This window comes from Ursus americanus, chromosome 2 (assembly GCF_024610735.1).
Source record: "Ursus americanus isolate L20-20 chromosome 2, mUrsAme1.1.p, whole genome shotgun sequence".
NCBI lineage: Eukaryota > Metazoa > Chordata > Mammalia > Carnivora > Ursidae > Ursus > Ursus americanus.
In genome coordinates, this window is record NC_142128.1 from 16487290 (window position 1) to 16507896 (window position 20607).

A 20607-nucleotide genomic window follows, 5' to 3' on the forward strand; every position below is an offset into this window, starting at 1 on the left:
GCTGAAGCACAAAACAGATTGACAGGACAGACATCAACAACATCCGCTGGATGTCATGACTTACATACAAGGATTGAAGATCCCTGAGATCAGAACCATGGAGAGAGGATCTTATGAGGTTATCTAGAGTTCAACCTCCCATCAAACATAGAAATACCTTCTATGTTTCTGATATATCAGTTTGAAAGTTTTTAACAAAGACTTTCAATTCATCTACTCTAAATGGTTTCAAATGTTACAAAGTTATTTTTTTACTAAAATATTTATTGAGTATATATTAATAAAAATTTTGCTATCTTACATTCTAAGGTCATTTAGAAAATTTCCAAACATGTTACTACAGAAATATCTCTGCTCGGTTGTAGCAGAAACGATTCACTACTGTCCAAAAGATATTCTTGCTTAAAAGAACCTGATTTACACTGTAGACACCTGGCAGAGATCACTTGATACCAGGGATGATAAGCCCCAACCCAACCCCAAAAGATAAATCATGATTGGTCTAAAAGAGCCATAGTTCCTCTTTGCCATTTCCCTTTGTCAGTGATTATTCTAGGGATGGGGATATGGCACAAATTAAGGAAGTGAGCCATGAAGCATAGTCAATGAAGGGAACTTTCTCCCCACTCCCCACAAAGAGAAACTTGCTGAGAATATTTTATCTCAAGCCCTGCTTCCTGCTCAGAGCATTGCTGTGCTCCCTGGAGTTGTGGCAGCCATGGTAAGATCATCAAGAAATAAACATGAGAATAAAGAAATAAAAGCTAAGGATAGCAGAAAGACCAGAAGGTCCTGGGTCCATGAAGACATCAGTAAGCTGAACCAGACATATACCACTATTCTCAGAATTTCTTATTAAGGAAACAATAAATGCTCTTGTGGTTGAAGACACTATTGGTCAGTTTTCCACCACTTACAGCCAAATGCATTCTAACCAACAAGATTCTAACCAAAGACAGGAAGATCCTTCTGTCTTTCCAAAACAAAACTTACTATTTACTGTGCAGTCTTGTACCACCTTGCACCTTTCCCCATGAATCTGAAAACTATGCTGTGCTATCTTATTTGCCACTGTATCCCAAAAGATTAGCAAAATACAACAGATACTCACAAAATAATTACTGAATGAATGAGTTAGCACACATTTTCAACTTTCATCAAATTCAGGAATGTCAAGAATCCATCATAAGGCCTACATTTCTCCATCTTGCCTATAAACATAACCTGAAAAACTGTCTAATGTTTAATTAAATTCACAAAAATCTATGTATAGCATCCCTTTGATATAGTCTTGGTACTAACAGAGAGGAAAAAAGGTCAAGGGATCCTCAGTAACCAATGAACTTACCACAGTCATACTGGATGAGCCTCAAGTCAGGGAACTGGGTGCGCATGTTACACACAATACGGTGCAAAGGACGAGCCCGGGGCCAGAGCTCACAGGCCAATTGCTCCTGGAAGGCTGCCTGACGTGGGGCCAGCCAAGGAGGTGGGTGGCAGGCATGCAGGGAAGGGGGAGGTGCCTCCACAGGAGGCATGACAAAGATGAACCTGTGAAGGAAGAAGGCAAGCAGTATAAAAGATGGAACTCTGAAAGGCCCCAAAAGTGCACCTTCACCAGCCCTAACCACTACATCCACTCAGAGGCCCCAAGACCCGCTTCCCATTAGCACTTAGCCCTGCCAACCTCTCAATGATTTCTGACAGCTGGTCTAGTCGTTGCTGGGGAAACAGTACAGCCTGGCGGGCAGCCTCGGTATAAGTCCAAAAGGTGGGGTGGCTGGGGCCAGGAGAACGAGGGCCGATGGGGCTGGCAACAGGTTGGGGCAGGGTACAGAAATCCAGGACTTCAGTCCCATACACAGGTGCCAGGGCCCCATGAGCCTCACTAAGTTGGAAAATCCGCTCCAGGCGTTCAGATCGCTGCCGCTTCCGCTTTTCCTCCAGAGAGTCCTGGGGATGAGAGAAGAAAAAAAAAAAAAAAAAAAAAAAAAAAAACACAGAAAAAGTGATCAGTGTCCTCATAGAAAACCTGACCATTCATCCCAGAATTAAACATAACCTAAGAAAACCATAGGATTCAAAACTACATTATGCTTTTAGTGGTTTTCCAAGCTGTCAATAATGAGAATTACTCCTTTCATAATGTCCTACAAAATAACTTCTCCACAAAAAAAACCTGACCTTCCTGTGTATGCCACCAAACAGAATACCTGAACATTCAAAATTAAGATCTGTATATCTAATAAGCTTATAAAATAGATGATTTTTATATAACACTTACTCCACAACATTCAAGTTAATTTGCCTTCTTGAAGTGGATCCAAAACAATTATTAAAAGCCCTCCTCCAATCACTGACCAGGACAGAATGGCTAATCAAATCCAGGTTTCTGCCAAGGGCCAAACTGGAATGGGGTAGGATAGGAAAAGCTAATCAGACATCTAGGTTTCATCACCCTAAGAGAGAAAAGGGGAGTGGCCTGGCAGACAGGAAATCTGTAGGACTTTGACCCAGTCCTTTACCATCACTAGCATTTCAGGCTTCACAGGCTATAAAACTACCTCTTTTTTTGCAGTACTTACCACACTGGTAGTTTTACATCTGTATGAATCTTTGACTAATGTCTTCGATCCACAAAGCTGTATAACAGTAACACGAACGTATCTGGTCTTGCTCACTATAATCACCCACTATCTAGCTCAGTTATCTGGCACCAAGTAGGCTCTCAATAAATAGCTGCTGTTAGAATGAACAAATGAAGGAGATGGACCCTAGGCGATGGTCCTGGAAAAAAAAGCAATGTCCCAAATCTCCCTTCCTGACTGCTCCCTTAAACTTGACCTCTTAAGCTCCTGGTGATCAAAGTGAAAAAGGAAAGCATCCTAGCACAGCAGGCCAGTTCTCAAAAGTAGTAGCAAAGGAGAAAATACTTGCAAATCATACATCTGAAAAGGTATTTGTATCCAGAATATATAAAGAACTCTTTCAAATTAGTAAAATAACCCAATTAAAAAGGGCAGGTACACCTGTCTGGCTCAGTTGGTAGAGCATGGTCTTGATCTTTTTTTTTTTTTTTAAAGTTTATTTGACAGAGAGAGAGCACAAGCAGAGGGAGAGAGAGAAGCAGGCTCTCCCTTGAGCAGGACCCTGGGACCATGATCCAAGCCAAAGGCAGATGCTTAACTGACTGAGCCGCCCAGGTGCCCCCGCATGGTCTTGACCTTGATCTCAGGATTGTGAATTCAAGCCCCACGTCGGGCATAGAATTTACTTTAAAAAAATAAATAAATGAGGGGCGCCTGGGTGGCTCAGTCATTAAGCGTCTGCCTTAGGCCCAGGCTGTGATCCCGGTCCTGGGATCGAGCCCTGCATCGGGCTCCCTGCCCTGCTGGGAGCCTCCTTCTTCCTCTCCCACTTCCCCTGATTGTGTTCCCTCTCTCGCTGGCGCTCTCTCTGTCAAATAAATAAATAAATAAATAAATAAATAAATAAATAAATAAATAAATAAATAAATAAATAAATAAAATCTTTTAAAAAATCAAAAAAAAGATTACAAAAATAAATTAAAAAAAAATAAAACCACAAAGGATCTGAATATCGAACATTTCTTCAATGAAGATACACAAATGGCCAACCACTGAAAAGATGCTCAACATCACTGGCCATTAGGAAAACACAAATCAAAACCACAAGATACCACTTCACACCCACTGGATAGCTATAATCAAAAAGACAAATAACAGCAAGTGTTGGCAAAGATGTGGAGAACCTGGAACCATGAAGTGCTGCCGGTGGGAATGTAAAATGGTATAGCCACTTTGGAAAAGTTTGGTAGTTTCTCAAACAGTTAAACATAGTTACTATCTGACTCAGTAATTCTGCTCCTAGGCATACATCCAATGTAACTGGAAACATATGAAGACACAAAATCTTAGAAGTGAATATTCATAGCAGCATTATTCATAACAGCCAAAAAGTAGAAATATTCCAAATGTGTCCATCTACTGATGAACAGATATATAAAATGTATATCCACACAATGGAATGTTATTCAACAATAAAAAAAATAAAATTCCAACATATGCTACGATGTGGATGAACCTCAAAAACATTAAGCTAAATGAAAAAAGCCAGTCACAAAAGACCATATACCATATGACTCCATGGGCAAATCTAAAGAGACAGAAAGATTAGTGCTTGCCTAAAGTTAGGAGAGGTGGAAGGGTTGGACGATGATGGCTAAGGGTCTTTTCAGGACTATGAAAATGTTCTTAAGTTGACTTCAGTGATGGTTGCAACCTATGTGAATATACTGAAAGCCACTGAATTATACACTTTACATGGGTAAGCTGTATGGCATGTGATATTTACGTCAAACTGTTTAAAGAAAAAAAGTGTTAAGCTTCCACATACTCGCAAAGCAAACAAAATTTGGCACAGACCATGGAGTTGCCACTCTTAGGCTAGGATCTAGCTCTCCTATGTTCAGCAAGCCAAGACAAACCTGGCAGCATCAGAAAAAGACCAAAGGCGGAGTCAATGGCACTGACGGAGTGGGGGCCTGGGGCTGAGGCAAAAAATAAGCAGCAGCTCTGAATAAAAAGCAGCTCCCTTTATTTTAAAGGGAGAAAAAGGCAGGGGCCCCTGGGTAGCACAGCAGTTAAGCATCTGCCTTCGGCTCAGGGCGTGATCCCGGCGATCTGGGATCGAGCCCCACATCAGGCTCTTCCGCTATGAGCCTGCTTCTTCCTCTCCCGCTCCCCCTACTTGTGTTCCCACTCTCGCTGGCTGTCTCTATCTCTGTCAAATAAATAAATAAAATCTTTAAAAAAAATAAAATAAAATAAAAATAAAGGGAGAAAAAGGCAAAGAGGGCCTAGAACGATTCACCAGAACTTTCTTCCTATTAGCTCCTGGAATATTTACTCTAATTTGAGTGTAAGTTTAACTTAACCAAACATACGGAATCATACATACGTAAGAGAAAAAAAATGGCTACCACAAGTTCATGGAAGGGCAAGAAACGTAGTTCTTTTTATTACCCACTTGATCACTGTGGAGGTAAAAAAAACAAAACAAAACAAAACTACAAGAGATACCCATCAGTCAAAGGCTCGTCATCTTTAGAGAACTGTATTCCATGGTGCCAACCTCCTCCCCTCACAAGTTCAAATACTTGACAATGTGATGGTTTTAGCAACTGAGCAAAGTCTCCCTATCTGAGGAACGCCTCAGGAGGAGAGACCAACGCAGTCAACGCATCTGAGTTCTCACAAGTTGTGTCATCTTTATAACACCATTTAGTGGGCTAGTTTCTTCATCCGTAAAATGAGGCAATTACATGCCAACACTGACTCAAGAATAAGCAAGCACCAAAAAGACCAATGGTAACAAGGCAGCCTTGAACTATCAGTAATTCTTCAGAGTTTCAAAACCATATTAGGTCCTCAATTACTCCTCTGAGAAAAGCAAAATATAGATTATTATTCCCATGATACAGGTAAGAGGACAGGGCCAGGAAAGAGAAGGAACTTGTCCAACATCACATTCAAGTATCAGGTCCACAAAACTAGGCTTCGTAATTTACCATGATAAAAATAACGTTGTTCTGTTCCATCCACTCTACCAACACTCCAAAGAAAATCAACTACCTGTTCCCTCTCTCTGAGGGAGTAAAACTTACCAGATAGAAAGGGGAACGAGGTGGTGGTGGGGGCTGGCGTCGAGGCCGGGGACCACTGAACGAGGTAGCAGTGGAGGGAGGGCTGGGGGGACCAGGGCGCAATGTCAGTGTCTCAGGCTCATCCTTGGAAACAGGCAGCCGGGATACCATGGTGACGGGCATGGGAGCAGCGCCAGATGCCGAAACCACAAGGGAGGATGTCTGGGAAGCTGGGGCCTGTGTTGAGACCGGGGCCAGTGCCAGAGTCTGGGCTGCAGCTGGGCCCAAGGTGGGCACCGGAACTGGGGCAGGGCTCAAGGTCAATGTTTGCACTGAAGCTGGGGTCAGGAGTGAAGCAGATGACGATACTGGAGCCAAAGTCAGCGTATGAGCTGGGGCTGGGCCCATTGGAGAAGCTGGAGTCAAAGGGGGTGCTGGAGTCAGAGACAGCGTCGGCGATGGACCCAGTGGTGGTCCTGGTGCCAAAGACAATGTCTGGGCTGGAGCTGGTACTAGGGATGACGCTGGAGTCAATGACAAGGTCTGAGCTGGAAAAGGCCCCTGAGGGTTCCCCGTTCCCAAAGAGAGGGTGTGAGATGGAGATGAGCCACCGAGAGAGGATGCTAAAGCTGGGGCTAAGGCCAGCGTCTGCGCAGAAGCCGGGCTTGGGAGAGGTGATGGAACCGGGGCTGGTACCATGGTCTGAGTTGATGATGGAGCCAACACAGGAGTTGGGGCTGGCACCAGTGAAGAAGCTGAAGCTAAAGAGGTTCCTGGAGTAGATGATGAAGCCAGAACTGGAACCGGAGTCTGCGATGGTGCCAGCAGGGGAGCAGGACCTGGCGATGGAGCCAGGACTGGAAGAGGAGCCAGAGAAGGAGCTGGAGAAGGAGCCAGGATTGCTGTCTGTGGAGCCACCATGGGAGCCAGAGAGGTGGCTAGAGCCTGAGATGCGGAAGGTGCTGGAGCCAGAAGGGAAGCCTGAGCTGGAGCTGGATTTGGTGCTGCCGGAAAAGGACTGGCCAGAGCAGAAGCTGGTACCAGGACAGGTGAACATGCTGGGGCCACAGCTGAGTTCAAGCCTGGAACATGTGAAGAGGCTGGAGCCAACAACAGAGGGTGACCAGGTGCCTGAGATGAAGACAGGGATGGAGTTGTGGCCAAACCTAGAGTCAAAGCTGATGCTGACGAGGAGGCCCCAGCTGGTGCCAAAGAGGGAGGTCCAGGAGCCGCTGAGACAACAGGTGCCAGTGCTGGAGTCACATTGGTCAACAGAGCTGGGCCGGAAGCCGAAACAGGCAAGGGGGCTGAGATGGGGACAGGGAGTGGACCTGAGGCTGGGGCAGGAGGCGTGGTGGAAACAGAGATGGGAAGTGAAGATGCCACGGGAACGGAGACTGTAGAGGACACAGGACTGGCGAGGGGGGAGGAACTGGGAACTGGCATTGGAGAAGAGGCTGGCCCAGGGAGTGAGGACTGCACGGGGAGAGGAGAAGAGATGGTCAAGGGAGCAGCTCCGGGTGCTGAAGCTGTGGAGACAGAGGATGAGTTAGCCCCAGATTTCTAGTCTTGCTCTATTACCCTGTCCCACCCTTTCCCTTACCCCCACGCTTCATCCCTTTCCCAGAAAACCTTCACTCCCACTCTATGAGGTCAAAGATTCAAGGACTCTGACAATTTAACATTTCCTTTCCCTCCAAGATTCTAAGAAGTATATTCTAAAATAAGGCAAGACCTCGGCAGCCTAGTTCTGGGGCCCACTACAAAGTGAGCGTATCAGTGTGCTGATAAACAGGAAAGCTACTGTGACTAAGAAACCCTCCGGACCACCCTATGTCCATTCCTGGCAAAAACATCTGCTCTTAGCCACCTGGACTCACCAGTGACTTCAGGCGAAGGACTGTGGACCAGCTTGAGAAGCGGCCTCACCAGAGTGGACGTGGGGATGGGGGCCCGGGCAGTACCCAGAGTAGGTGTGGGTAGCCGGCCAGGGGTTAATGTGGGGCGTGGAGTCAACATAGCTGGAAGCCCAGAACTCGGAGGCCGGGGTGCTGGGGCCAACGGAGGAACAGGAGTCAGTCCATCCCGAGGGGCCTGTCTCACTACAATCTTCACCACGCCTGTATTATTCACCATGGTTGGTGGCACTGCAAGAGGAAGCTACATTGAGGGGAAGGTAGAAAAGAAACAAGAGACCCAAAGGATGGAAATAGTCCAGGGGCAGGAGAGGGTAGCAGACAGATATGGAGATATTGGCAAGGGAAAACAACACTGAGGGAAGGCTGGACAGACAGTAGCCCAGGGCATGCCTGAAGGGACCAAGGCCAGCAAGGGCTAAGTAAGTAGGAAGGCCAGGAGCCTCACCCTGGTTAGCAGCAAGCGGAAGGCTGAGGCCAGTGGGGGCAAGGGTGGTGCTGGGGGTCGAAGAAGGCAGCACAGAGACAGGGGTGGGGCCAGGGGTCGGGGCCACGGCCTGGATGAGAGCCACATGGGCAGGCTGGCTGATGAGGTGGTGCTGCCCCCCTGCTGACACCAGGTGCACCACATTCCCTGGGTTAAGGGAAGAGAGAAAGAAAGAGAAGCAGCTATCAGCCGGAGGAGGACAGAGGCAAGGGCAAGAGGAAAAGGAAAGAATAGAGAGGGGATAACTTCTCTAGAATGACCTCATTCCTATCTTTTTCAAAAGACCCCCTCCAAACATTCCCTTTGGCCCCACCCACCAAAAGCTAGGGAAAGAAACATAAAGACTGACATCTGAAAAGAGCAACAAAAACAAAGAGACAAGGAAGAGGAGAAAAAAGGCAGGACAGGGGGTGGGTTTTACCTACTTTGCAGCGGGCGGGGCTGCCCCACAGCAAGCTGGCGCACCTGCGCACCAGTCAAAGTCAGCTTGTTGCCCTGGATCTGGAAGGTGAGAGGTTTGCTTCCCCCTGCGCTAGCCACTGGACGTTGTGCCAGTGAGGCCAACTGCCCGATGCTGACCACTTCGCCTGCTAGGAACAAAGAAGGGGCTGAATGTACACATGGATGACTCTACCACCACCTCGCCCCACAAAGCACAGGTCTCCAGCTCCTCCAATCCTCCCCCTCAATTTACCAGATTCCAATGAACTCAGCCTTTGAGCCTTTGATGTGCTGCTACCTTCCACTTATTTGCTTAGCATCTCCTTTCTATCTTCTAATGGCCTGCCACCGTACTGAGCTTATCACCACCACCAACTCCACACTGCCCTTTACCCCAAATAACTTTCTACTGCTAGGTTTACCACTATTTACTCATCTCTGGGTCATCTCCCCCACTCGCCTGAGAACTCCCTGACTTGATTATGAATTTCCAGTATACAGCAAAATACTTCACATACATCAGCCACCTAGAATTTTATACTTTCACATTCCTGAGCTTTTCTCCAGCCCTGTAGCACATAAACCTTCCTCCCATCTCAAAGCCTTCACTCCCAGACCCCTGAGAACTTACAGGGCAGGCGAGCCTGCATATCAGGAGACAAGATGAGGCGCTGCGGTGCAGGAGTAGAAGCTGGCACTGCCGTGGTGGGAGCAGTGGCCGTGGTGGTAGAGGTGGTGGTGGCAGCAGCAGAAGGGAAAGTGTAGCCTGGTGGCACTGTCAGGGGCTTCAACAGGCTGGAGGAGCCTGGAGGCGGGGCAGGGCTTAGGCGAACAGGAGCAGGTGGGGCCGGTTTCAGGGACAGGGTTGGCGTAGGAGGCCGTGAGGTCCCACTAAGGACACCCAGGGGGGATGGCAACACTGTAGACACAAAGCAAACATCTTGTCAGATACACCCTGACTAGAGCCTTAGCCTGCTCCCAGAAATCTCCACACATGCTCCCAAGCCATCAAACACACACCTCTGTCTCCAATTTAGCTCCCTCAACACTCTAATTTCATTACTTCTTCCCCAATCTGCACAATCTCCCTGAGGTAACCCCCCCAGCACGCTGGCCCCCTTGTAACTCACCCTGGGTCAGAGGCCCACTATTGGGCTGCAGTGGGGGCAACAAAACAGGGCCAGGAGGCCGGGATGCTGGAATAAGCGGGGGCCCAACGGGCGAGGCCGACACCATCAGTGGTGCTGGCAGCACTGGAGGGGTTGGGCCAGGGGTGGGCTGAGTGGAGAGCTCAGGGCCTGGAGGGGGTCGGACTGGGACAGGGCCCAAAGGGGTCCGTGGGCTGTTCACCACCACCACTGTCCGGCCTTCCTGCTTGGGCACTGGCTGCAGCATCCTATAAGGACAAAAACAAAAGGGTGGGTAGGGAGGGAAGGAGAATAAAGAATAGGAAAAGAGGGGCGCCTGGGTGGCACAGCGGTTAAGCGTCTGCCTTTGGCTCAGGGCGTGATCCCGGTGTTATGGGATTGAGCCCCACATCAGGCTCCTCCACTATGATCCTGCTTCTTCCTCTCCCACTCCCCCTGCTTGTGTTCCCTCTCCCGCTGGCTGTCTCTATCTCTGTCGAATAAATAAATAAAGTCTTTAAAAAAAAAAAAAATAGGAAAAGAAAAAAATAAGGATGATGAAGCAGAAACATAACAGAGAGATTAAAAAGTAAAAGGGGTAAAGGAAAAGGACACAAAGGAGAAACAGGAAAAGAAATCCAAATAACGGAAAAGCACCAAGCAGAAAAAGGGGGAAACAAATCAGTGACAAACACAAGGGCCCCTCCCAGAACCCCCCAATTCCTCCAGTACTTTGCATCCATCCCATGTAATAAACATTCTAGCCTAGCCTCCAACTCTCTCCTTTTCACCCCAATTTCTGCTCCCAGCCAGCTGTAGCCACCTTTTCTAGGAACCCATCCCTTTATCCCTCAGCCCTGGTACCTGTTGACCTTCATCTTGACTGATTTAGGCCGGGGTGGGGGGTCAGGAGCAGTAGCCACCTCTAGCAGTACCCGGCGGGAGAGGCGGTGCCGGGGTAGAAATGTGTCAGCCTCATATCTAGAGACACGACCCTCCAGGCCAATAAGATCAAACCGACCCATGTCTATCCGCTGGTACAAGAAGAACACAAAAGCATGGTGTCAAAGGGACCAATACGGCAATGACTTCTTGGATATGACACCAACAGCACAAGCAACAAAAGAAAAAAACTGATCAATTGGACTGCATCAAAAACTACCAACAAAGTGAAAAAACAAGCTATCAAATGGGACAAAATATTTGCAGATCATGTATCTGATAAGCGGTTAATATCCAGAACATACAAAGAACTCCTACAACTCAACAACAAAGCCACCCAATTAAAAAAATCGGGCAAATATGCCGAATAGACATTTCTTCAAAGAAAATACACAATAAGCACATGAAAAGATGCTCTATTATCACTAATCATTAGGAAAATGCAAATCAAAATCACAATGAGGTACAGCCACCTCACACCTGTTAAGATGACTATTATAATAAAACAGAAAATTCCAGGTGCTGGCAATGATGTGGAGAAATTAGAACCCTTGTGCACTGCTGGTGGGAATGTGAAATGGAGCAGCTGCTATGGAAAACACTACAGCGGTTCCTCAAAAAATCAAAAACAAAACTACCATATGATCCAGCAATTCTATGTCTGGGTATGTACCCAAAAGAATTGAAAGAAGGGACTCAAACTGGTATTCATACACCCATGTTCATTGCAGCATTGTTTATAATAGCCAGAAGGTGAAAATAACCCAAAGCGTCCATTGATGGGTAAAGAGATGAACAAAATGCCGTATATATACATGTATAAATGTGGATTTATACAGATATGTAGACATACATATGAAATAGCATCACCCAAACTTAACAAGAAAGGAAATTCTGGCACACGCTACAACATGGATGAACCTGGAAGACAATCTGCTAAGTGAAATAAGCCAGTCACAAAAGGACAAATACCGTATGCTGCTATTTACGAGTACCTAGAATAGTCAAACTTAGACAAAGTAGAGTACTGGCTGCCAAGGGCTGGGGGAAAGGGGACAATGAGGAGTTATTATTTAGTGTGTGTGGTGTTTCAATTTGGAAAGATGAAAAAAGTTTTGAAAATGGATGGTGGCGGTGGTTGCACAACAATGTGAATGTATTCATGCCACTGAAACATATGGTTAAAATGATAAAATTTGTGTATTTTACCACAACAAAACCAAAAATTGGGGGGGGGGAGTGGCCAAAAAGAGGGAAGGAACAGGAAAACAAAATAATATTTAAGTATCACTAACATGTCAGGCACTTTCAAAAATATTAACACAATTTTCACAAACATACTGCAGATAATAGGCCTTCACAATCCCTACTTTCAAGGACAAGCAAACTTAGGGTTAGAGATCAATTAATGATTAGCTTGCCCAAAGTCACAGAGTTAGAAAACAATGAAACCAGGGAAATAGTGCTCAGTTTACAAGGAGGGAAGGATGCAAAAGGTCGGACTCCAGCCTAAAGAAAAGGATGCAGGGTTAGGGCAGGGCCAATAACCTTGGGAACAACTTACCTGGAGGGGGTGGACATCAGTGGCTCTTAGCACCAGAGAGGCGGTGCTGAAGCAGATTCCTGGGGTGATGAAGGGGGAGGTAACAGGTCGAGGGTCAAACAGGTTTGGATGATTGCAGACTTTCCGCAGCTGCATCAAAATGTTGATGACACTCATGAAATGGCCTGTGGCTAGTGTCTCCTTAGTTCTGGGAGAGAGGAAAAATAAATGGGGCATCCTGACAATCACATCTGTTCCAGTACAGGGCCCCAGGGACACCCTCGATCCTTCCTTACGTGGTCTGTGCCATGAAGTCATCATAGAGACAGCGTTGACGCTTGGAGAGCCGGCAGCGGATAACATGCTCGTATTTTTTAGGCATCTGCTTCTCAACATCCACCTTAACTCGGCGCAGCAAAAAAGGCCGCAAAACCTAAAAGCAAATAAGTAGGAGGCTGACAGGAGAACGACGGGCACGGAGCCCCAGCCTAGCCCCTCTAGCTGGGTCTTGGCCTGATGACCAGCAGAATCCTGGCTTAGACCTTCAGTAAACACTCATGAAGCCATGAAGCATGCCAGGAATCACTCACACAGAGAGGAATCAAATATAAGCCCTCCGCCCAGGACTTTACTGTCTGTTGAAGGAGATACACATAAAGATGATAATACCACTCAAGAAATGCTTAAAAAAAAAAAAAAGACACTGAGGGCAGAGCAACTAATTATGCAGAAGGGATGACTCAAATTACATTTCAGGGAGGAACTATAAATTTATAACATTGTGAAAGTTGGAAATCCAGGAGAGAAGCTGAGAACAAAAATTGTGGCAGTGACAGCAGCATAGAAAACAAAAGGCAAATCTGAAATCCCAAGAGGTAAAATCTGATAGGACAGTCTTTAAATTGAATGGAAGAAACAGAAAATAGGAATACAATGAAGGAAAGAAACGTAGCTAAAGATGACTCTGGTTTCTATTTACCAAAATAACAGCATGACTGAACAAAACAGAAAATAGTAGGCTGTAAGACTTGAGATGTTTGGCTTAAATAGAATACATTCAAGAGAAACTCTGAATTAAAGACATCAAGTCAAATTTAAATACAGGTTAACTGATTAAGAGAGTAAAAATACAAATTGGAGAGTTTTTAAAGCCTTAACATATATAAACTGAGACAAAAGAGTAAAGATCAGAATGCTGTTTTTTTTTTTTTGTTTTTTTGTTTTTTTTAAAGATTTATTTATTTATTTATTTGACAGAGATAGGCAGCGAGAGAGGGAACACAAGCAGGGGGAGTGGGAGAGGAAGAAGCAGGCTCTTAGTGGAGGAGCCTGATGTGGGGCTTGATCCCATAACGCCGGGATCACGCCCTGAGCTGAAGGCAGACGCTTAACCGCTGTGCCACCCAGGCGTCCCATGAGAGATGTTACTTAGAAGCTGTGCAAAGCAGCTGAGTGTCCGACTCTTGATTTCGGTTCAGGTCATGATCTCAGGGTCGTGGGATTGAGCCCTGCATCACACTCTGCACTCACGGACGAGTCTGCATGTTCCTCTCCCTCTGCTCCTCCCCCTCCCCTTCTCTAAAATAAATTAAAAAAAAAAAAAAAAAAAAGGCTGGACAAAGGAAGAGGAGCCAGAGAAAACAAAAGAAAAAAAAAGAAGAAAAAAACAAGAGAGAATCCAAAGAAAGTTGAGGAAAGCCTGGTAAGAAGAAATCTAAGCAAGGACTGATCAGCAGTATCATTCTACTCAGAGAATAAAGACAGAAATGTCACTATTAGAAAAAAAACAAGTAAAATGATGACTAAGATGAGGTCACTCAATTCAGCAATGGGTCAGTCACTAGAACACTGTCACCTGACAACTGAGTGAATTCAGCTCTGTACCAACTTCCCTCTCCCTAAAGGTTTTCTAGGTACCGCCCCTAGTTTGCCACTCCCAATACCCCTGCCAAACTGCTACAGGCCCTACCTTGTGGAGGCGTTTTACTAGACCCTCATTGTACTCTTGGCTGCCCTCAATCATGCCAGTTAGGGGATTAGAGAACCATTCTTTAAACTCGCGATGGGACTGGAAGACATGGGGCATCAAAAAATGCATCAAGGACCACAGCTCCATGAGGCTGTTCTGCAGTGGAGTTCCTGTGAGGAGCAGGCGTCTCTGGCTGCAAAGAAACAGAGGGAATTAGAGGGAGGGTGATCAGCAAGGTCCCAACCTTCTGAGCATCCTACCCTTCAGGCCAAGTTAACCCTCCCACAAATCCCCATTTCTATCTCCACCTGTTGAAGTTGAGCAGTGACTGCCAGCGCTGTGACTTGAAGTTCTTGATGTTCTGTGCCTCATCCAGAATGAGATAGCGCCAGTTCTTGCGACGGAAGGCCTGGTGGTCCTGCAGCACCAGCTTGTAAGACGTGATACACACATGGAAGGCATTGGGCTTGGTCCAGCCCTGAGGTATCAGGAGAAAGCAGCAGACGGTGCGGTGAAAAGAAAGGATAAAGAAAAGACATGCTAAGGTCCTCAAAGGACATATCAGGTATGGAGAAAAAAGAAAGTCCCAGGAGCAGAAGGCAGCAACAGAAAGGGGAGGAAAAGGAACTCCTCTGAGGAAAGGGCCTAAGAGTAAAAGAGGCATCAATGGGCGGTGGGGGTGGGGCGGGGCCGGGGGAATATCGATCACAGGGAGAGCTAACCTGCCGCTTGAGCTTCCTCTCTTTCTGGGCTCCATAGTAAGTGAGGATTTTAAAGCTGGGGCACCACCGTTTCAGCTCCATCTCCCAGTTCAGCATCACACTGGTGGGGACAATGATCAAATGGGGACCCCAGTTACCTGTTTAGCAAAAGAATGAGAGATGTACAGCATGGTAACTATAGTTAGGAATATTGGATTGCATATTTGAAAATCATTAAAAGAGGTGTTAAAAATTCTCATCAGAAGAGAAAGAAGTTTGTGTTAACTCTGTGGTAGTGGATGTTAATTAGACTTGCTGCGCTAATCATTTCACGATGTGTGCCAGTATCAGAACCTTATGCTGGGTACCAGAAACTCACAGAATGTTCTATGTCAATTATACCTCAACTTAAAAAAAACAAAATCGAAAGATTTTAGGCAGAATTTAAAAAAGAGACGGTAAGGAAATATGAACTTTGGGGCTCTGTTTTGGTTCCTCAGGTATAACCCTGACCAATCTATCCTAATGGCCCCTCCTAAGAATCCTAGCACCTACGCTGGCATCTCCATAGTTACTGACCGGAGTCAATGAAGCTACCAAAACAGTGCAAAACGGTGAGTGTTCACCATCCCGCAGCTAGTCACCATTAAACAGGCTTTGCAGGGAGCTGGCCAAGGAGACCCAAGAGGAAGGGCCCTGCCTCATTACCTTTTTCACAGGCCAAGTGGGCAAGCAGGGAGATGGTCTGGATTGTCTTGCCTAGCCCCATCTCATCAGCAAGAATACCATTAAGCTTCTTCTCATACATAGTAACCAGCCAGTCCAGCCCAATGTGTTGGTACTCCCGGAGCTGGCCCCGCAGGAGCAGGGGGATGGGTGTCTTCACCTGGTAGGGAGGAAGAGGTATCACAGCAGAAATGAGGCACTGGTCACTAAGAAACAAAAAAGTCAAGACAGGAGAAAGCAGAAGCTGGGGTCAGGGGTTACCTGCGTAGTGGCCAAGGTATAACCCTTGGGCTGAAGACTTTCAGCTGCCGCAGCGATGTCAGTAATTTCCTTCTTAGGGCCTAGAGTGGTGGCAGGTCCTGGGGTGGGAGGTCCACTGCCCCCATCTGCCTCACTCTGCTCTTCATCCCGGGCAAGCAAGTACTCCACCCCAAAGTCATCCTCCTCCTCCTCCTCCTCTTCCTCATCTGCTTGGCTCTGTGATCGAGACTCCTCCGACTCCTCGGACTCAGACTCCTCCGATTCTGAAGTGCCGCTTGTCTCTTCGTCCTCTGAATGCTCATCTTCCTCTTCCTCACTCTGCTCCTCAGCAGATTCTAAAGCACAAGACCAAGGCTGAGTGCGCACCATACCTACTCTTCCCGTGTCTCCCCTCCGGTGTGCCCAGGACCGCACACTCACCTGACTGACTGCTACTGTCCTCTTGAGGACCCTCTTCGGCTTCTGTGGCGCCCTCTGGTTCACAGTCAGAGCTGTCCGCCTCACCCTCATCTTCATCTTCATCCTCGCTAGTCCCAGAGCCCGGGGCAGAGGCGTCGGAAGCGTAGGCTCCTGCGTACTGCTGCAGCAGCTCCTCCACAGACAGCTCGCCTGGACAAGAAACAACGGATGAGCTTCCGGGTGCTTCAAGGGAAAGGGGGGAAGGGGGAGGGGTGTGCGTGGTGCCAGTTCATTTTATCTAGGTTTCTACAAACACTACTGGGCTCAGGTCTGAAGGGAGACAGAAGAGCTTGCTTTCAGCACCAGCTACTAACGCCAAGCCCCACAGCCTGGGCTAGAACTGTACACACTGCTGCCTTCCACTGGGAGGAATAATATCAAACGAAATCTCCTTTAAGGTTCAAGTCAAACATGGCCAACACCCTCTTACGTTAGCTCCACTAAGCTATCATAGCACTTTGTTCAAACTTCCACCATAACCAGTCGTCATATTCTATTTATAATTATTTGTTTACATCTGTCTTTGTCATTAGACCTGGAGTTCCTCCAAGGGGGATAAAAAGTGTCTTATTCATCTCTTTATCCCTGGCATTCTGCACAGAAAAGACAGCAAGCGGATGCTCAGTAAACGTCTGGTGAATGTCACCTTCTCGAGCCAACTCGCTCAGCTCCATGGCATGATCCACCTCCCCTTCCAACTGCTCCTCAGCTGCTATAGTATCTTCTTCATCCTCCGCTAGGAAAAAAAAATGAAGCAAAATCAATGGGAACAGAATCACAGGACCCAGTCCAAGCTGAAGAGAGAAGAAAGCATGAAATGTTAGGTCCAGATAATTCAAAGGGGAAGGAGCAATAGGAAAAAGAGAACAAGACTGACCTTCATCCTCATTGGCAGTAAACTCTTCGTCATCCTCATCGGGATGCCAAGGCTGTTTGTTGCGCTGTGTGACAGAGGGTGGGGGCTTCACCTGTATGGCAAAGAAGGAAAAGGGAGAAGACCTAAGGTTAGAGCAGCAGGAGAAAGGTACAATGTTGAATACGATGTCACAGAACAGTCTCTCTGTCCCACTGAGTGACAGCTGCCACTGGCACAGTCCCAGGGCAAGGATGCAATCAAGGGTTTTCTTTCAGCACCAGCTACCAAATCCTGGCCCCACCGCCTGGAGGAGGATCTGTGAAAGTGCTAGGTAAGAAACACAGGCCCCAGCACCATCTGCACGCACTCGGACATATGAGAAAGAGACAGCTTAGGTCCAGAAAAGACTTCAAGATTATCATCCCAGCTCCAAACCTACAAACCAATAGGAAGTATGGGGATCATTTCACAGAAGTGGCAAGAACCAGATTAAGTATTTTTTTCAAGGCCACATAGCAGTTAAAGAGTAGAGGACAGTACGTTCTTCCACCACAGCACCAGAAACTGCCCAGCTCAGAATGCAGCTTGCCCCAAACCCAGACTCTTCCCTATCCATCCCTAAATGAAAGCCAACTGCCCTACACCAGGAAGAACTCCTGAAAACCACAACCGACCTTATACCCCAGAACTCTACCTCTGCTCCCACTCTGAGTCCTCCCTCTACCCATTCTCCCCATACCTGTAACACCTGAGAGGGCTCTTCTTCACCACCTTCTTCAGGCCCATCTCGGGTGTCACTGTCACGAGATGAGGGGGTTCTCGAGGGGCTGGAAGGCCCTCCTAGCAGCTGAGGGGGGAGGGAACGGAGCAGCTCTTCCAATGGCAATTCTCCCTCACGTCGAAGCAGCTCAATCTCACGCCTCTGGGTCTCTGCATCATTGCCTTCCTGTTGTTCTTCAACCTCAATCGTCTCCTCATCATCCTCTTCCTCCTCTTGGGGTTGGAAGTCCCCATCTATAGCAGGAGAACAAGGTCACAAAGTCCACGGGGCCCTGCAAGCCACAGGGTGGGTTTTCAGCTCTGGAAAGGGTACACGAGGAAGAGTAACAGAGCCAAAGAGGACACACACCTTCATCGTCCAGCCGGGAAACCGGAGGTGGAGGACTAGAGGCAGCTGAGGAAGAGCCAAGGCAAGGGGAAGAGCCAGCTTTGCTGGATGCTAGCGGCTGGTTGAGGCTCTGAGATAAAAGGTCTGAGTACTTTTCAGTTTGCCCCACAATGAAGTCCAGGTGCAGGTCCAGAGCTTTTTTACGCTTTTCCTCAAGCCGGGACTGTTGCTTGAACTGCACCACCTGCCACAGCATGAAATGGACAGGTCACGAAGATAATCTTTTATTCATGTACTCTTTTCCCCCACATTTAGGGAAATTTCCTCTGTACTAGCCTCTAGAGGGAAAAACTAAATGACCTTTAAAGTGCTTCTGAGGAAAGCACAAAGGGAGCACAGGAAAGAGAAGAACCAGTTTAAAAACTTCAGGCATCAGGGAAAGATTTACAAATGTATCTGGGGTTGAATCTTAGAGACTAAGAAGGTGTTCCCTAAGTGGGCATGAGGAGAAAGGCACTCCTGGCAGCAAAAAGAACATGAGTAAGTTACAAGGGATGTGCAAAAAAAGTAGTATCTGAAATAGAAAAGAAAAGGAACTGGCAGGAGACAAAACTGAATATACAGACAGAAACCAGGTAGTACTTGAGAAACAAAACTTAATATACGAGAACAATTTGATTACTAAGAACTTCGATGGTATTTTAACAGGTAAATGGCCCTGGTTTTAGGAAAAGCATGCTGAATACCCTGCAGAGGACAGATTGCCTAGAGGGATCAAGAAGTCCTATTAATAATATCAAAAGCAGGACCATATTTTTCCACTGTATTTCTTTCTTCTTTACAGCACTCAATGCCACAGAGATCCAATGTACAACAGAAATGTCACTGGAGTTGCCTGAAGTTAGAATATTCACTCTCTCAAGGAGAAGTTTTGATTGTTCCTGCTACCATGCTACCCACCAAGCAAACCTAAGGCATTTCCCTTTCCCAATCCCTGATGCCTACCTTCTCCACATTGCTCCAGAACTGCCTGACGTCCTTGGCCATGGTGGAGGCGATTCGACGTAGCTTGGCCTGTTCTTCTCTACGAGCCCGTTCCTCTTTCTGCCGCTGCTCCTCATGGTGCCGGATGACCATGCGCACAACCTGTGGGAACAAGGAACCAGAGTGAAAACACTCCAAGGCCAGTCTCCTGCTCCTTCCTCAAGAGCAAAGAGAATAATCAAGTCCAAGAAATCTGGGAAGTCAGAGCTTGCCTCCTGAGACTATGGGCATTAATAAGCACCCTATACTGTTTGTTCTGTTTGGTTCCCTTCAAACCAACCCACTTATCAAGGAAAAGAAAACCTGGAAAAGAAATATGGAAGGTAGGCCCGGTTGATGACATACCTTACGGGCTACACCCCGTTTCCAACGACGCTCCTGAGCAAAGTCAGCAGACAGCCACTGCATCTCCTCACATAGATAGTCCCAGTGGCCTTTGGGGCGGGGAGGCTCGGGCACTTTAGGCAGCCTCTTCAGTGACCAGAAACCCTCCTTCCGCAGCTCAGCAATCCGAGTCTCAATCTCAGCTTCCTAACGAGGAAGAGCTACGTCAATCAAGTTACTGCACATATATGCTACCTCGTGAGCACAGCTGAATTCCTGGGCAGTGATTATACATAGGCACTGTCTGGATGGAGTGTTTTATGTGTCTTAAGTCCACATACCAATCCTGCAAGTAAGTAGGTATTATAATCTTTTCAAGTGAAGGGGGGGGAAAGATCAGAGAGATTAAGTGATTTATTTGAAATCACACAACCAGGAAATGATAAGAGCTGGGAATTAAAAATAGGTCTAATGGGGGCGCCTGGGTGGCACAGCGGTTAAAGCGTCTGCCTTCGGCTCAGGGCGTGATCCCGGTGTTCTGGGATCGAGCCCCACATCAGGCTCCTCCACTATGGGCCTGCTTCTTCCTCTCCCACTCCTCCTGCTTGTGTTCCCTCTCTCGCTGGCTGTCTCTATCTCTGTCAAATAAATAAATAAACTCTTAAAAAAAAAAAAATAGGTCTAATGACTCCAGACACCAGATTTCATGTTCTTTCCGTTATTTCACTCAATCTCCATGCCCCAAGAACATAGGAAAGACTAAGGAAAACATATTCCAAGGGAAGCCTCCAGAGAAGCAGGGAGTATACCCTTCCTTACAGACTGGATACAAAGGATCTTCATCACTGTCGAATTCTGCTTGAGAAAGAGTTATGTTCACGCTTAGAAATATAAAGCCCAACGTACACAATCTTATTCGTTTTTACAAAAATATTTTTATAAAAACATACATTTTGGTGAAAATTCTTACGTTATACATAAAAATATTAAACAACAGTTAGGATGACAAAAAGGTAACATGTTTCTACAGTAATTAAA

The 20607-nt window shown here is 46.8% G+C and overlaps 1 protein-coding gene and 1 non-coding gene across 5 annotated transcripts in view; both read right to left on the reverse strand.

Annotated features, from left to right (window-relative positions):
- Nucleotides 1-20607, reverse strand: part of SRCAP (Snf2 related CREBBP activator protein) — a 32830-nt gene that overhangs the window by 6945 nt on the left and 5278 nt on the right. For 2 of the 4 annotated variants that reach the window (XM_045786017.2, XM_045786018.2), the window contains exons 5-27: nt 19591-19776; nt 19207-19347; nt 18223-18445; nt 17833-18107; nt 17115-17205; nt 16884-16973; nt 16199-16387; nt 15779-16113; nt 15500-15677; nt 14813-14949; nt 14399-14568; nt 14091-14283; nt 12418-12554; nt 12143-12329; nt 10501-10670; nt 9640-9905; nt 9141-9428; nt 8494-8658; nt 8030-8215; nt 7546-7812; nt 5687-7194; nt 1688-1953; nt 1349-1551 (exon numbers count right to left, since the gene is read on the reverse strand). In XM_045786017.2, the coding sequence (XP_045641973.2) occupies nt 1349-1551; nt 1688-1953; nt 5687-7194; nt 7546-7812; nt 8030-8215; nt 8494-8658; nt 9141-9428; nt 9640-9905; nt 10501-10670; nt 12143-12329; nt 12418-12554; nt 14091-14283; nt 14399-14568; nt 14813-14949; nt 15500-15677; nt 15779-16113; nt 16199-16387; nt 16884-16973; nt 17115-17205; nt 17833-18107; nt 18223-18445; nt 19207-19347; nt 19591-19776 (5851 nt within the window). The remainder of the gene's footprint in view (nt 1-1348; nt 1552-1687; nt 1954-5686; nt 7195-7545; nt 7813-8029; nt 8216-8493; nt 8659-9140; nt 9429-9639; nt 9906-10500; nt 10671-12142; nt 12330-12417; nt 12555-14090; nt 14284-14398; nt 14569-14812; nt 14950-15499; nt 15678-15778; nt 16114-16198; nt 16388-16883; nt 16974-17114; nt 17206-17832; nt 18108-18222; nt 18446-19206; nt 19348-19590; nt 19777-20607) is intronic. The other 2 variants (XM_045786019.2, XM_045786020.2) reach the window with 2 other exon arrangements.
- On the reverse strand, nt 17296-17424 carry LOC123784792 (small nucleolar RNA SNORA30/SNORA37 family). Its single transcript, XR_006777552.1, has one exon. It is a non-coding gene; the product is annotated as a small nucleolar RNA SNORA30/SNORA37 family (small nucleolar RNA).